The sequence below is a fragment of the Gallinula chloropus genome (assembly GCF_964237585.1).
Source record: "Gallinula chloropus genome assembly, chromosome: 12".
Lineage (NCBI taxonomy): Eukaryota > Metazoa > Chordata > Aves > Gruiformes > Rallidae > Gallinula > Gallinula chloropus.
In genome coordinates this window covers 11,895,714-11,913,072 of record NC_140097.1, presented here as the reverse complement: position 1 = coordinate 11,913,072, position 17,359 = coordinate 11,895,714, and the positions used below count along the sequence as shown (strand labels likewise).

Below are 17,359 nucleotides of genomic sequence, written 5' to 3'. Positions count from 1 at the left end.
TATAGCCAAAATGATGAAGTATCTCAAAATGTGGTGACATCATACTTACTTGATGAGTTAGAATACATTAACAAACACCAAAAATAGCTCATGGCTCTGCAAGATAACTGGCATGCAAGTGTTACGTTACAGTTATTGTATGCATTCTTTTGCCAAATATGGCATGTTGTCTATAGCTTACTCACATACAGAAACAAATTAAAGGTGCAATTTCATACACTAAAGTAAGAGAAGATAAACTGAGACGTCTCTAAAATACTAGAACTTCTAACAAGCTAACATTTATTTACTATAGTAACACTTTGCCAAAGGACAGAGCGTAAAGAAATGAGTTAGTATGTACAGACATTAATAAAAGCTAGAAAAGTGGAGTCAGTCTACAATCCAAACAATTTTACATTATTAGACAGATAGGAAATACTGATCTACATGCTTTGTAACATTCCTGGTTTTGGCACTGCAAGATAAGGATGACTGTTCCTTGACAAGGTAATTGTTTTCTAATTAGCTCCTTGTATTTGACTTGGTTTATATTAAAGAAAAAAAATGCACATTTATATTTTACTTGGGAAAAGCACGTTTAGGAGATTAATAGTTATGTTAAAGTTATGAGAGTGTAATTTACAGTCATATTAAAATACACTTTTTTTTAAACACTGAAAATGAGGCCAAACATTGTATCTACTTAGTCCTACAGTAAAATAAAAATCCTGGGTGACATTTATGCTGGCACTAAAGATTTAAATCAATTTACTTTTTGCTACTTTTTTTTTTTTAAAAAAAGCACATTCAGGTAAGAACTCGGTCAAAAATTAGACTCCCATTTCATGCACTATATCCTCAAAAATTGTCTCCTTTATATCTTTTTACCCTGCGATAGTATCTGGAGCAGAGTTAGTAGAGAATATACCTCCCCTTTGGGGACTTTTTTTTCCCTTAAGTAAATATTCAACGAAACTCAAACTGGTAGTTTAAGACAGAACATGCACTGAAGTGACATAAAAACATGCTTCAAAATCAGTTAAATAATCCAGAAGTCTAACCTTTCAAAAGCTTTGTTTCTTCCACTTTGGTTAGATGTCCTTCATCTATGATCTTGTCTGCCAAACAAAATAAGTGTTACTTTCCAAGCTCAAATTAAGCAAGCTTTTCCGTGCACACATCTACGTAGACTACATTCCATGACCAAATTAAAAGCTGATAATATTACTTCCTACTGAGGCTTGAACAAAAACTTTTTTCTGACAGGGAATAATGAAACAGAGCACACAAGCCTACTGGAACTTTGTGGTAAAGTGCATAATTATTTCTTCTGCAATTTATTAGCTTACATCATTAATGCTTCAGTTCACTAATGAGAAGTTAGAGAAATTAATTATAATTTTTTTTTAAATTTTACTGTGAGCAATAAATAAATAAATACATTTCTCAAGTTATAGTTATAAAAAAGGAATTCTAAGAGCTGGTAGCCTGAAACAGATACCCATGAGACACTGAAAAAATCTAGAAATACACCACAGTGAATCAGCGACTGAGAAGTCACCCCCACATTGCAGCTGCTTTAACAGTGACTATGAAAGTTACACAGAAATTGCCTTTCTTAGCTTAAAGCTTTCAGAGAGCTACACAAACTTCCCAAGCACCACATTCAGGTTCACAAACCCTGAATTTATATACAGCATTGACAGGGAAGTCTATTCATGTTTGTCAGGTGCATCAAAACCTAAACCACAGAATTTGAAATTACACTGCTAACTTCATCCTGACTCCAGCTAGGACATGAAGGCAAACAGGAAGGACAAGGGAAGAAAAGGTTTGGATTAAAGACACTAAAAGAACTACTGAGCCACTAATTAATTTCCTTTTCAGAGAAGATATAATGATTTTAAATTGCTGAACTGCCTAACAATGCCAACATGTGAAGTTACCAAGGCTCATCTATCTTGCAGTTCACATAATCAATTTCTATGCAGTAGATCTTGCCATTTAGACAATGCTGAAAGCTTTTAACAGCCACTGAAACACTAGAGTTGAAGCTGCCTCTGCCTCCACTCTCTGCTCTCCCTGTCAGATAGATCCCTGACAACCCAGCAGGGAACCCAGTCTGCTGGTTACCCCATGTGCTGTTAATGGAACTGGGAAGCAGAGAAGACTGGACAAACACCACATACAGGAGAGTTCAGATTAAGGAAGCTGGGTGACAGCAAATATATTTCAAAATTGTAATTAAAAAAAATAAAAATAATCATAGTGAACTTCACTCAGCATCTCCAGCTTCAAGTAGCTCTGGAGATTAAACCTCTGCTCCTCCAATGGCACGTTGCTGTAACCATGACAGCGTGAGGACAGATGCAGGACATTTGCAGGGAGATTTCTCTTTCAGCCCTAGACAGTAGACAAGCTTTCCAACAACACCCATGAGGTCTAAAGGGGGGTTTGCATGGCCAGAGGTTTATCCTGCCCCCCCAGCCAAACCAATCTAACAGCTAGTTCCTCCATCTGCTTTTGTCTACAAATACTGTCCCGCGCTCTGGTAACCTTTTACTAATACTGTGTCAGAAATACACTGAGCAGCAGCACACTGAGTTTTTAAGGATTGGTTTCAGGTCTCAAGCAACTGCAGGAGATCACTCATCATCCGAGTTCGTCAGAGCTGAAGGAAGGCACCAAACTGAGGAAGGCACCATGGAGGGAATCAAGTTACTGCAGCCACAAGTGAAGAGTTCCTGAGTGATATCACGAATCCTCTACCATTTAAAATAAATCAATCCAAAGAAAAAGTCTTCATATGTGATTATTCCACGACTCGGTTGAGGCTGGAAGGGGGTGGAAAGGACAGCAGCAAGAAAGTAGCTGGGGAATTCTGCCCCCACATCTGAAAAAAACTAGCTGAACAGAAACCCCAAACACTCCAAGTAGCTACAACTGCTTGATCCGGAGGGGTAAGACCTCATCTATGCTAGACTGTTGGCTTAAAATAGGCTTCTATAATCAGCTTACAGAAGAAACTTAGCACTATGGAAGGATGGATCTTGGAGTGTTCACAATTCAGTACCTGTTAAAACCAGACTAACTGTAGCACAATGAAAGGAATTTAGTCTTCTTGACCCCAGACTTTTTTCCAAATTCAAACCTTGAAAGCAGCTCTTCACACTTGTAAGAATTCTTATTTTCTGTGAATAAAACAGCACTTTTTTTCCCTTTCCATGGAATTTTACTGTTTTCTCATTTCCACTATGATTTTTAGCATTTGTACAAATTTTTTCTTCTTGAAAATACTTCTTCAGCAAAGAATTTAAGCAGTGACACACAAGTCCCTGTGCCCAGTGAGAGCCAAAGCTGGCACAGCCAGGACCTTTCACTTGGTGGCTGACAGCTCTTGCTACCACACACAAGTGCACATCTCAGTTTTTTCAGAACACTCGCATTAGCATGTTTCAGAGCCAACAAATACAACTTATTTCAGTGTGTATGTTTAGATAAACAGAAAATTTGGATGCTGATGTCACCAAACTAACTAAAATCTTACTCTGCACTCTTACCCCCCAGGTACTAAAATGACAGAATCCAGACATCAGAAAGTAAAAGCAGGCAAATTTGTATCTTTAGAACTTCCCCCTTTCAGTTTTCCACATCTTGTGACATTACAATTTTAGAAAGCTTATCTTAAACTCAATTAATTATCTTTTAAAAAGAATAAATCATTCCACATTTTTTCCTGACTCAAGACGCACGTTTCTGCCTGTGAAAAATCTGAATTAGGGTCAGGATCCTGGCTTTAATTTCTGGCACAGATCATTATCTTTCATACTATCCAGTCACTACTTAATAAAAAGCCAAGTGTTACTGATAAATATAATAAACAGTAACAACTTTTACTGAAACAATGTGCTTTGAAGTTAATCTTTGAGTTCATCTTCAAGATAGTCTATGTTTCTTTTTGCTGGTGATTGCAGTTCAAAGGCAGCTTTCCTTTAGGTTTTTAGGATTTTCCAATCTTTTCCAGTTAAGAACTCTGTTTTAGATTTAGGATGCCTATCACTATGTGTAATAGAAAAGTTAAGGTCTGTTAACATTACAATGATGACTTAAGTAACACACCCTCAAGACATTTATGTTTTTCTACCAAATTAGTCTTCAAAGGAGGCCAGTTCTGAAGACCAGCAAAAGAAAACCCAGCCCCCAGCACATGTATTTCAAGCCATCTGAAGAAAAGCAATACTAAGCAGCTTTAACTTCACTTGCCACCTGCAGGTCATAAATTCATGGAAATGTTGAAAAGAGCTATTTGATCCATCCAAAAGCGATGTCATTTTAGATAAATTAAAAAAAGTAATAATTTAAAAATCACAAACTTGTTAACAAGTCAAAAAACCCAGACTTGCATTTAGAATTGTAAGTGAAAAAAATCACCAACTGTCGAGGAAAAAAGGACCATATAAAGAAAAGTTAGATTGGAGTGAAAGATAGGAAGCTAGCAGGGCACTTATCTCTCTCTCATCTATACAGCATCACCATTTCTGGTAACTACTCTTATCATTTACTAGCGAAAAAGCAGCCCCATGACTTTTGTTGCTGATGTCACCAGTTTTCACCAGTGGTTGCTAAAAACAAGACGGTTATGAAATGAGCTACAAGCAAATTGGATGCAATGATCAGAAAGTAACAGCCTTCCCAGATCATTCAGAGCTAGATAACATTCTACAGATGCTGCAGACAGGTAGTAAGGGCAGGTTACTCTGGATGATTTCGATCATGAGCCCTATTCTGCTTTAATAAAAAGCCCAACACAAAACACCAAAAAAAGCACCCCCAAAACAAAAGAAACCACAACAACAAAACAAAAAAGTATAAAAAACCCCTACAGAAGGCAGATGTTACAAACAACACTACCCAGGTAAGCATTCAAAGCTTCACTGTTTGTATCCGGAGAGGTTTTGAGTGCTTTTCACTCATGAGCACTTTCAGTTGCCTTATACCTGTACAGCAAATGCCTGTACAGAACACTAGATTGCTTAATCATCTAATTCTACTTCTTATGGTATCTTACGTAGTTCACTTCCTTGACTGAAGGTGTTTTTCCTCATTTCTCTGCTTGTGCTTTCCTCATTTCCTTATGTCCTTCTTCCCCAGAACTATGGGCACAATCACCTTCCTGCTGTCCCAGCACAAGTCAGAATCTTGTCTTCTAGACAAACTGAAAGGTTAGCTCAATTCTCCTTTCTTTTTAGATTTCCTTTATTGTTTGTGATACTATAGTTTTGATCCCTCTGCTTCTATTATTAGTTCTTCTTCCTTCCAATCTTTGTGATATTTTTCAAAACTTCTTTGCTGCATGTCTTAAAGCTTCAGTCCCTAGAAATCTCTGAAACCATAATTTTTTTTCCCCAATAGCTCCCAACCTTGACTGCAGCAGAGGGCAAATGGGCAGATGACTGAAGGATAGCACTTACACACAAAATTAAAATAACAGATCCTGTAGCTTGTAGTTTAACCTCATGGTTTTGTGGGGCTTGACTGAATGCGTTTGAGTTTGGGAAAGGCAAACTATCAGTCCATGTGCTGCTGACTTGGAATATTTTTTGGACATGGCTGGACAGTAAAATATTTATACTGTCACAAAAATGCAGAATTCTGAACTCTTTGAACTCAGATTCATTCTTTACAGAGAGGCAGTCAAGGCCTTACAGTACCTTTAGCTTTCAATCTCTCAAGAAAGGGGAGGCATAAGAACATCTACCTTTGACTCTTATTACTACTTCCACTGCATGTCAGACACTTTCACTAGATCCTGGTGGTTGCTTTCGCTACTCAATCCATAGAGGTGACACTAACACAAGCTTTGCTAAAGGAGGTGAAGCTAACATCCAAACAGCAAAACAGGCAACCAGTTTCTATCTGAGCATCACTCAAAGTACTCTTCATTTTTCACTCTAGAGACAAAAAAAATTCAGTCATTTAACTTCAATTCATTTTTATGTCCTGAATAAAGATGATTCATACAAGATCTTCTCAAAATTTAAAATTATTTTAAACTTCAGCCAGGCAAAAGACAGCCATCAGTCATTCACTGTTACAAATCAACTTTTTTCCAAGAAACGAAGTTTTTATTTTGTTAGATAAACATTAGCAGTAGACTGCAATTCAGTTTATAACACTGCAATCAGTATCACAAGGAGTCAAGTCAAACAAGTCTGCTATGCTTCCTTCTTGAAATTTAGAAGGTCGGAGTCCACTGGGCATAATTTAAAGTGTTTTATTTCTGCTTTTAAGTATTTCTCTCTGCTCAACTGTAGGTACATCATTTCTGTAAACTCTGAAGTCAAAAAACAATTATTAGTACTGCAAAGGAGTTTTCTCTGCAGTTTAAAAGCACTTTTCTCTCTCCATCCTAAGGTATTTTTCTCCCAGTGGACAAAAAGTGTTGACATGTGAAGTTCTTCTTTAATTACAGATATACAGACTGGGCTCTGTTGTTACTCATGTTTCAAATCCCAGAATAACACATCTTTCTGAAGACTGGTATTGCATATTTGTTCTGTTTTTCTCCAAAGACACTCTGCAATTTCCACATTAAAAATAAAATCCTTCTTTTCCTTTTTGTTTTCTGTAACAACTAATTTGAAGAACATGTAAGACCTTTAATTATCAGATGAATTATAAACATGTGAAATGAAGAAAAAGCATCTCTGTCCTGCTCCTGACTGTGATGGTTGCTTAAACTGACAGCATTAGATTTTCAACCTCTTCCTTTGTTATAGGTGAAAAATTATATTCAGTTTTAAATATCATGTGGCAACATTACCACCCTTTTATTGGTCAGAGGACAGCATCATGCTCTGTGCTCTTACAGAGCACAAATATCCTCTTACAACTGCAGGCATCTGCTTAATATCATAATGCCACATTTCCATGCCTAGAAGATTTCTGCTACTACAAAAATATTAAATAGTAGTGACAAACTCTGGTTTTTATCCACCTTTCCTGGGTTTTCTGTTGTTTTCAAAGCAAATGTGATGAACACTCTTGTACTCACTCTGACATTCTATGAACTGATGAATAAAAGTGCAGTCCCCTCCACTCTTTGAAAGAAAGTCCTCTAGTAAAAAAAGAAACACTTCAGTTTACATCTTCTTATAATTTTCAAATTGATGCAACAAAAAACCTTTGAAAAATATATTAACAATATTTGTAATTGTGTATTTACAGTGAACTTTTGAAATCTGAGTTAATATGCAAACAGACAAGACATGTAACTGAAATGATGTCTGAGTGATGAGAAAACAGATTACCTTGACTGATCAGAAGTAGTACTTCAACTGCATTTGCAAAGGGTACTTTAAAATGCCAAAATCTAATAGCACCTCTTAAACAAAATAAAAAGCCCCTTATCACAAGAGAAGGTATTAAAAAAAAATCCCAAACTTTATTTAACAAAATTTAATAAGACTCAATTATTAAAAGTCCAATCATTCTGCATTTGCCAGTTACTGCAGGTGGGGACCAGTTATTTCAACTAAATTTCCAATGACAACTTGACAATTTTGGCAACAAAATTAATGCACAGAAGTGATATTTAAATCACAATAAATTTAGAATACATATGACGCTACCGAAACGTGCAACTCCATAGTACTGCTATCTCTAGTTTCTCCTATTTGTTAATTAATACTAAGACATGGATAACTGCACATACCAAGTCCAAGCACTCAATAAATAAAAAAGATGTATTTAACCTATATTCTTCAGCATTTTCTTTGCTTTAAAAGAGGAGTTTAACAAGTTTTCCTTTAGACTTCGTGTTTATTCTTCGTATCTAATACACTCTTGAAATAGTTTTTTTTTGCATGTGTTGCTCAAGTTTTACATTTACTTTTTAAACAGGTTTCCACTGCACTTGGTTTTTGAAAGAAGGGCAGTTCCACCATAGAGATCCTAAAACTAGGCTCAGTTTCCAGCTTTACCCAAGTCGTTCCCAGGTGCCCTCACTCAGCAACCCACATGGTCCGAGCCTTGCATCTCTGAGTAAAAAGGTGCTAATCCTTTCTGAAGAACCTCAAAACTCCTTTAAACTCGACTAACAATCTGAAAAAGCAGCATTTTAGCACACAAGCCAGAAAAATTCGTAACATTTCAACCAAATCTTTCAATCATTAGCTGCTGATATCAGAAGCCTAGCTGTTAAGATCAAACACGCAATACTAAGCTGTACTAGATCCCAAAGTTACTCTAAAAAAGTAAACTTGAGGTTTTCTAACCCTCAAGACAGATATTTTAGCACCATGGCTGTAACATTTTCCATATTTAAACAATTAATTTTTTAGCCTTTTTATGTGGTCCTCTAAGTGACTGTATAGAAATTTCTTGTATCTTTCTTTATATACAAGAATATTTTTTATATACAAGTTGGTGTGGTGCAACTCACTGAGAAACACACCGTTTACTGAAATAACTCAGCTCAACACAACCTTTAAGTGCCTTGATGCATAAGCAAGTTTCTCTCTTCTGCACCAGAACTTCTGCAAGTGCAATGAGAGAAAATGAATGCCTAAACATCATCATCTTAATACACTTTGTTATAAAAACACTCTAGACCTACTATAACTTGAGTTCTTAGTTCCTCTACTTGAAGTACAGCTCTTATAATGTTACGAACAGCTGCAGAAAATAGGAATGTAAAATCTTTACTCTTCCACAGCTAGTAAGAATGCCAGTAGCATAACTTGAGGACTTGACCTGAAGGTTTGAAAGCTACAAAAGGAATCTTAAAAAGCATACTGATTTTACATGGTTTTGCCACCATTTTCCTCTGATGGGGAGAAGTATGCATACCTCTGTTTACAGAGGAAACTTTTTTTAACACCCTTGCAGGCTATTTAGCACCCCCCCCAAAATAATTGAATTTCTGACTTCTGCCCTCAACTGTGAAGTTTTTCCCTTATGCAAAATAGTTACAACCTCTGTTTACTGCCAAAGTTGCTGAATCTACATTATAACCCCTAAATTCTTACCTGTTCTAAAATAACGCAAGACTACTCAGCAAAAAAAACCCCAACAAATGAAACTGTAACTGCCTCCTACTGCTTTAAAAAGAGAACAAAATCTAAAATCTGGCACAGAAAATGACTGTCCATCTGTCATTATATGAAAGCTAGGTAAAGGACAGGAAGATAGAGAACAGCACAGACTGTCATGAAGAGAACACAGGCCAGCAAGCTCTAAGAGGCCAGAGAAATGTGGATGGACCATGTGTAACAGAGACGCAGAAGAATGTGGTATAGCAGGGAAAATAATGGAAAATATGGAAAAAAAACGCTAAAATATAGAATAATGAAATGGTTTGGTAGATGCCTGATAGAAAAAGGTGATAGACTGTATTAAAACACAGACTGACAACTTGAACAAGCAGTTACATTATCTCTACATTCAGTAAGAAAAAGAAATTGGCAGACATCTTCCTAAAATTTCCATCTTTAAGCACAAGTTCTACTGTCACTCATAGGATAAAGGAATCTGTATTTTCATGTATGTATCCAAATGGCATCTAAACTCTTATGCAAACCAAAATAGGTCAAAAATGGTTTTCTTCAACTATCAGGAAAAAGTGAGTATCAATGATACAACGATATTTGCTAGAATCAGGTAACCATTAATTGAAATCTGAAATAATATTTCAAACCATTTTTAAACTCAAGACTGATAAGAGGTATCAGTATTTTAAAAATTAACATATTCCTGCCAACAAATTTAAAACAACCAAACCCAAAAGTGTTTGTTAAAGAAAATATTTAGTGCGATGTCAATTAGTTCTCTAAATCAAGATGGATTTGCACTCAAAGCTTGAAAGTTTTTACTAAGCGTGTCACTTTAGTTGTAGGATGCTTTTGTTCACAGTATTGCATGTTTTTCTAAGAACCTCCAACAATATAGCTTTCAAAGTCTGTTTATGGTTTACATGACTAGAAGAAAAAAAAATAATCCCCCTATACAGTTTTGCTTTGTAAAGATGATAACTACTTTTTGGGGTGGAAGATTAAAAAGAACCCCAATTAAAGCAAATTTATTTCTTAACCACTCTATCAAGCATTAAGAGTACTACCAACTTAAAAATATGCATCAGCAATATGGATTGATCTACCTAAAACCAGAAAACTGGGAACAGACATTAAGTTTTCATCTTGCTAATCTCATCATGCATCGCAGCTGAGTGCCTAAAAGGCACTGAGGGGTAACTAGTATTTAGATTAAGGGGAGGGTTTTTTACCATTCCTGCCAGTGTTTAACAGATGTCTCCTCCTGCTCCAATTAATAAAGGGACATGAGGTTATACCACGATTAAGAACTTGTATTTTGCTTTTTGTCTCCCTAAGAAGATTTTCATTTATAAAACAAAACAAAAAATTAAAAAGCTAAGAGTTAGAGTTTAAAGAATGTGTTTCCAAATCACTGTGAATATTAGTTAAAACTTGGACTTCTGTAGTATCTTCCAACTAATATTATCACCATATTCCTTAGAGCTTTCACTATCTATAGGCAAGATCTGGAAAACACTGAAGAAAGCTACACCATGGCTGAAATTTAAAAGTCATGTAAATAGTTAAATATTCCTTAGCCAATGGAATAATTCAGTGAATTCAGAATTATAATTAAAATAATCTTGGCTTCATGTGATATGGAGCATAGTCTTTTCAGACAACTTCATTGCAAAATATTTCAAGTGTTTGTTAAGACACATCAGTTAAAATACTTAGCTTTAACTAATTGATCATTTTAAAAAACACCCATCTGTCAGTTCAATCGGTAATTCATTCCTGTTTTACATAAAGCCACTAAGTTAATTTCCACTATTTATATATTTTGTATTCTCACATTTTTCATACATTATAGTTAGGGAAAAATACATTTTGATGACTTTACTTACCATACCCAATTTACTAAAAAAATGTTACTTGTCTGTGTTGCAAGGGAAAATAAAATTAAGATGAAAAAAGTCAATGAGTTTTCCACTTTCTTGTGTCACAAGCCTGACACCATTCAGTAAACTCCTACTGATTCCAGTGAGAGCCCCAAAAAAGGAAGAAAAAAAAAAAAAAAGCAAAAAGATGATTTCCAAGTTGGCTCATTACATGTGACAGAACTTTCTGAAAACACCTAGGCTGAATGTCTAAGCAAAAACATGCTGGTCAGATGAGTGGACAAATTCAATTGCATTTTTAAAGAGAATATTATTCAAAGTAAAACTTCAGAGAACATTTTGAGTTTGTTTAACTTCAAACATGAACCATAAGACAAAAGGTAGCCTTAAGATACACTACCTTTCTCTGTGCTCCCATTAATTTTAGGTATGAAGTCATCAACTTGTATGCCTAGGATTAAGAAAGGGTATTATTTCTGGAACCAAGCAAAATGGTTTGGGTTTTGTTTCTTTATAAAAACAGCAGTATGAAAAGCCAGATGCATTTCACAGTATCTCATCCCTTTAAGTATCTAGTCAAACAAAGCAGGCCACATTTAATGTGTTTTCCTGCACTACAGATCCGTCCCTGTTTGTTCAAATGTGCAAGAAGTTACTGTCACACAGGGAATTACTGCCTAATACATATTTATACACATTTAAAGATTCCATACGTGTATATATGTGTACGTGTGTATATAGAAACCTTCAAAACTTTGGATCTGAGGGGGCACAGAGCTCTAAATTGAAGTGAGCCAGGACCCAGAAGTCTGAACACTCACAACAGCAGTGCCCTCTACTGACATCGTGTGTGGCCACAAGTTGTTCCACGACACAAGAAGATACACGGCTGAGGTAACTGTCACACATTCTGCCTTTGCCAGACACCTAGACTACAAGTTCATTGTAATGAAAGTAATTGAACAGAAAATCTAGAAATCAGCTTGAAAAAAGAAACTGATCACACCTACCTAAGCTGCTGTGTTCTTTAAGAGTTTTCTCTTGAAGATGTTCTAACCGTACTGTAAACAAAAGTCCAAGAAAAAGATATTTCACAGATTAAAAGAAAAACAAATAATCAAAAGTTTCTTCCCCACTAGTGACTAACCTTGTAAAGCAGTTAGCCGCTCATTGGTGAAGTCATTATCTGCCTGCAAAGCTTCTATTTTTGCTTGAAGCTCTTGCTCTCTCTCTTCCATTTCATCTATTTTGTGCTGCAATTCTTTTTTCTCAGCTAGTCCTTTCTGTTGGATTTCTTCTTGTCTTCCTTCTGCTACCTGCTCAAGAAAGAGTAAAAAGAAATCCCCAAATAAAAATTAACATATGAAGGAACAGATTTCCTTGGCTTACGATACTTATATCATTAAATGCTCCTAAGTAACTTGCTATGCTGGTCAGATAAAGAAAATGCAAACAATCTTTTTCTTCCACTGAATAATACTTCAAAGGACAGCAAAAGGCCAGATGCTGTTTTGTATGCTACAGGAACATTATGTATCAAATGAACGCAGGGTACTTTTACAATGCTACCATTCCTTTATATGCTCAGTCCTATACGCACGTTGCTGAACAATATACAACTCACACATGTGTGAGCTTAAGCTTATTTACCAGTTCCAGCCCACTGTCAACAAAAAGGGGGTAGTTTAATCAGAAAGATTACAGATTTCACTTCAAGTACAGTAACAGAAATAAAACATTTCAAAATACCATAACTTTTTGCCTAAAGAACATCAGGAAGAGTACCAGAGCCCAAGGACTAAAAAACAATGAGTCTTCCAGCATCCTAAATAATCAAAACCCAAGACTGCTTCTCAACTGAATGTACATCACACAGACAGAACTGACAGAAAGTTACATCCTTTTCCTTGCTGTATTTTATAAGTTTCAAAGATTCTCCTCCCTCTAAGCTACGTTGTAAAGTTTCAATTTCGATCCTTTTGTGTATAATAATTACCAGTGATGAACCCATAACTGGGAAACCAATTTAAGGTTTTAAGTTAGGAAGAAAATCTTGTCTGAGGTGCTGAACTACAACTCAGAAAACCTAATTTTAAACTCCAGTACTCATCCAAGACAAATACAACAACGGTCTCAGAACTACAAAGAGAACACTACCACCTTCCTCCTCCACATCTTCTACTGAAAGACTGGAGACTCTTTGGGAACAGGCTTTATCATATTGTGATTAGTTTGTTCTCCTGCATAAAGGATTTTTAGATATTTATATACATTTAGTTTAGTAACAGACCTGAGAGCATGCTCCTTCCCCCTGGAAGCTGAGGTAGGCTAGTTATGTTTATAACAGCACAAAGACACAACATGAAATGCAAATTTATTCCTAATTCTAGTTGGCTTTCTTATTAACTGTAAGATGTTTAAGTTGAAAGTTAAATACAGTTTTATATCATATGTAATTTTGTATTAAAATATATCACATTTCCAAAAACAAGATAACTTTCAAAAGCAAACAGAAAAGAAACTTTTTAGCAGTTTACTTAACTGATGATACATTCGGTTATATTAAATGTAAACCAAAAGAGTATGTAAAAGGTGACGTGCATCTTTCATTTTCCTGTTAAAAGAAGTTTCTTAACCTATATTCGACTGCTAAATAGTATTTATTTGTTCCATGTCTTACAGTATCACATCAGAAGTCAGATGAAGTTCTGCTATTACCTTTAGCTTGTCAGAAAGATCTTTAATTTCATTTACAGCTCCGTTGTACTTATTGGCTAATTCTCTTAATTCTTCCTGAGTCCGCTCATTCATTTCTTTCAGGTGAGTACATTCATCTTCTGTATTACTCAAACTCCGCTGTAAGACAGAGTCATCATGCAATAAAGAAATGGAGACTGACAGTCTAGCAGCACACACTGAACTTGTTCCATTTTTTCCAAACAGTATATGCAACTAATCATATTTAGCTACTTTGTTCCTAATGATTAAGGCTAAACAAGCAGAGGAAGTCCTGCCAAACACACTATTTATACAACCCTCTGTAATGTTCTACTTAAAGATCAGATTATGTGAATAAAAGATTTGCTTCATGCACGTGTAAAAAAAACCCCAAAACCCCTACCATATTGTACAGTGAATTGTGATTGATAGGAGTAAAGAACTGAAGCATGTGATCTAGCTACACCATTCTCTTCTGGTTTATGATAAACTGGAAGTTTTATAGTATTCTATGATTCAATGTCATCAATAGGTTTCATCATACCATTCACCCAGCGAAAGAACATTTAAACACATGACATAAGCCAAATGGCTCCAAGGAAGTGTTCTAATCTTTTTCTGAACTCTGTAATGTGGAAAGGCAGCTCAATTAAGATCCTCTTACCTAAGAGGCAACTGGGCCTTCAGGAGGCAAGGAATGCTCCAGAAGTTTGCATAACTAAAGCAGCTTAACTAAATGGTGTATAGTTTCCTCCTCATTGCTCAAGATTTGTTTCTTCATTCATACAATTTTTTTTTTTTGTAACAAGCTCTGACTCAGTTCTCCTTCACCACCAAAACAGACCAAAACACCTTTAAACAAAAGTGCATTCAAAGCTACATTATATAATAGTTATTCAAGTACAACTTTCAACCAGGAGCCAGTGAGTCTCCTTGCGTGGAGAGAAAATATGTGGCAGGAAGCACTCAAACAAATCTCTTGCTGAAGTTAAATTCATACTTCTCCCCCAGGAGTCAAAGTAGAGAGGAGAAAAGTATAGTAAGCCACAAGATTCTCCTCTTAGTACAGGATTGGGAAGAAGAGCGCTAGAGGTAAACAAACTCAAATCACTAATAAACCTGTCAAAAACTAATAGAATACAAAACGTGTACTTAAGTGAAATCTCAGGAGGTTATTTATCACTGCACTACATCCATCATGTTCCCTAAAATGCATGAAGAGGGTAGACATTTTGTAAACTAACTTAAGTCTGATGATACTTCTTGACGTAAGGGAACACAGCAAATAATGATAAGGGCAAGGGGAAATAAAGGAAAAGATAGTACTAAGAGATATTCTAGGGAGGAGAAATCTTATTTGAAGAAACTGTCCAACACCTCGTAATTTTAAAAGCTCATTCTTAAGTGCTTCCATAAATGTTTTAGTTAAAGCAAGGTCTAATAGCACTTTTTCCAATGGATGTATGCCATTTCCCACAGATATTATATTCTCTAAAACAGCTTTATGAATTTTGAAATCTGGCACAAAAAGGTGGAGTTCAAAGAATAGGTGCTCATTAACTGTTTAACAATCTAAGTACCATCCAATAGGAGAAATCAGCACTACTATTACTTAATATACTTCAAATGCCACAATAAATACATCAAATACTGGGATATTACAGGCAATAAAACAGGGATCTAAGTAGCCACAGTTACAACTAGCTCAGCCTTTCCAGAAGACTAGGCATGAAAGTTCCATACCTCCACTTCTGACAGTTTTCTGACCACTTCGATTTTCTCCTGAAGGACCCGCCTCAGGGACTCTTTGGCTGTTGTCTCATAGTTGTGTTTGTCTTCTTGCAATGCTATAAGCTCTTTTCGTATACTGTCTTCTGTTTGATTCTGCACACACAAGGTAATTCAGATAGAAAGAGAACACAAATTAATATTTTGCTGATTAAATGTATTAGGTTGTGATAAGACCTGTTCTATTCCAAAAGGTTTAGCAACTTCCAGTAGATGGGAAAATATGGACAAATCAGGGATGAAAGACTCCTGACGTGACTGGGTATAAACCAGTTATTTTCTGAAGTGTTTGTATGACAGCACACAATCTGTGATCAGCTTTGATTACAGGAAAATTATGAGGGGGTTTGGGGCATTGCTAAGACAATATCAAGCCTGGGACACCAACAATCTGGGAAACCAGAAAGCTATGAAGTCCCACCTGGAAGACCTCACACAGGATCTGCAAAAAGAGTTTTAAAACACAGGTAGTGGAGTCTAAAATACAAATTGAAATACAAAATAAAAATCCATCTAAGGCACACATAGGTGGCCTAATCAACAACTAAGGTTGGGCATACTTGTAACCCTGCCTCTGAAAAAATCAGGCACCTCACTGACAATGCTTTTCAAATTCCTATCTGGAAAAGAATATCCACAAGAAATGGGACAGCATGGCTGCTTCTCATTGATGACACAAATTCCTTCTCTGCATTTCAGTACATACATGTTTATATGCACATACAAAAGAATTCAGTTTGCACTAAAAAGAAGCTGAAACATAGCCATTTATCTAGCTTTAAAGCCATTCCATGAAATATAGGAAATGCTGTTTTCATGCTATTCAGAGTATCAAAACTGCACAGGCTCATTTCACAAAGTTTACATTCCAAATGCTTTCCTGCAACTAACTGGTTTCAAAACACTTCTAAAGGGCTATCTTTTATCATTCCTAGCATTCAACTTTAAATTAACTTACCTTTGAGCATGCCTGTAATTGATTTCCCATAACCTCTAATCTTGATAGCAACCTGTCTTCATCTATTAAAGCCTGGCAGAAAAAGAAACATCACCTTACTATTAAAATGTGCTTTACGTAGTTCCAGTAGAGCTCTGCATTAAAAACTTCAATATTTGTTGTAAATACTCCAACAAAATTAATTTCAAACTGGTAGATGATCACTAAATTTGTTAAAGATTATCTTTTGCACAGTTTAAGAGAACTGCTGGAAGGTTTTTCTTATTTCGCCCCCCCCATTGTTTGTAAATTAATAGCTAAAAGGTATATGCTGTTGCAAATTTCACTCCATAAAGGAAAAGGATGCCTGCAGATACCTGCCAACTAGTATCTGAAGCCTCTTGCGTGACAGCAAGTAGTCGCTGAAGGGTTGCCAGCTTCTGTTCCAACATTTGTTCCCGATGTAAGGCTTCCTATGAGGAAAGCACAGCACCAGTTAGCTCGGCAGGAACAACTCAGAACAACAGAAGCAACATAAAAGCAACAAAAAGATACCAACATACAAGGAAAAAAAGCAAGTGTGAATAGCCAACATCAGCACGTATTCAAAGCTACAAGAAGCCCATTTCATTTTATCCATTCATACACTTATTTGGATATTTAATGAGGAAATGTTATCCCATAACCTCAGTTCCTCACCTATAAGCCGATTCCTAAACCCCTTCATTTTCAAAGCATATGTTGCACATGCTGAGTACACACAGCAACAAGTTATTCTTTCCCAGTCTTCAAAGCACTTCGACTTTCGTCAATAACTTGAGCAACAAAACTGTAAACACCAAAAGGCAGCTTGGCAGCTCCTATGCAATGAGCTGTTCATCCTCAAATCAGGTCACAAAAGAAAAATGCCAAGCAATAAATACTGGTTTTGTTTGACGACAGTAAGATAGAAGAGCATCTTACTAACAATTCCAGGATACAGTGTGAACAGATTGGTGAGT

At 36.0% G+C, this 17,359-nt stretch overlaps 1 protein-coding gene across 5 annotated transcripts in view; it reads right to left on the bottom strand.

The window, feature by feature from the left end:
• SLMAP (sarcolemma associated protein) overlaps window positions 1–17,359 on the bottom strand; it is a gene marked incomplete at its 5' end in the record, with an annotated part of 80,577 nt that overhangs the window by 19,665 nt on the left and 43,553 nt on the right. For 3 of the 5 annotated variants that reach the window (XM_084269636.1, XM_084269639.1, XM_084269637.1), the window contains 7 exons: window positions 1,044–1,100; window positions 11,926–11,976; window positions 12,063–12,231; window positions 13,634–13,771; window positions 15,377–15,517; window positions 16,380–16,451; window positions 16,736–16,831. In XM_084269636.1, the coding sequence (XP_084125762.1) occupies window positions 1,044–1,100; window positions 11,926–11,976; window positions 12,063–12,231; window positions 13,634–13,771; window positions 15,377–15,517; window positions 16,380–16,451; window positions 16,736–16,831 (724 nt within the window). Of the gene's footprint in view, window positions 1–1,043; window positions 1,101–11,315; window positions 11,367–11,925; window positions 11,977–12,062; window positions 12,232–13,633; window positions 13,772–15,376; window positions 15,518–16,379; window positions 16,452–16,735; window positions 16,832–17,359 lie in introns of all 5 variants that reach the window. The other 2 variants (XM_084269640.1, XM_084269638.1) reach the window with 2 other exon arrangements.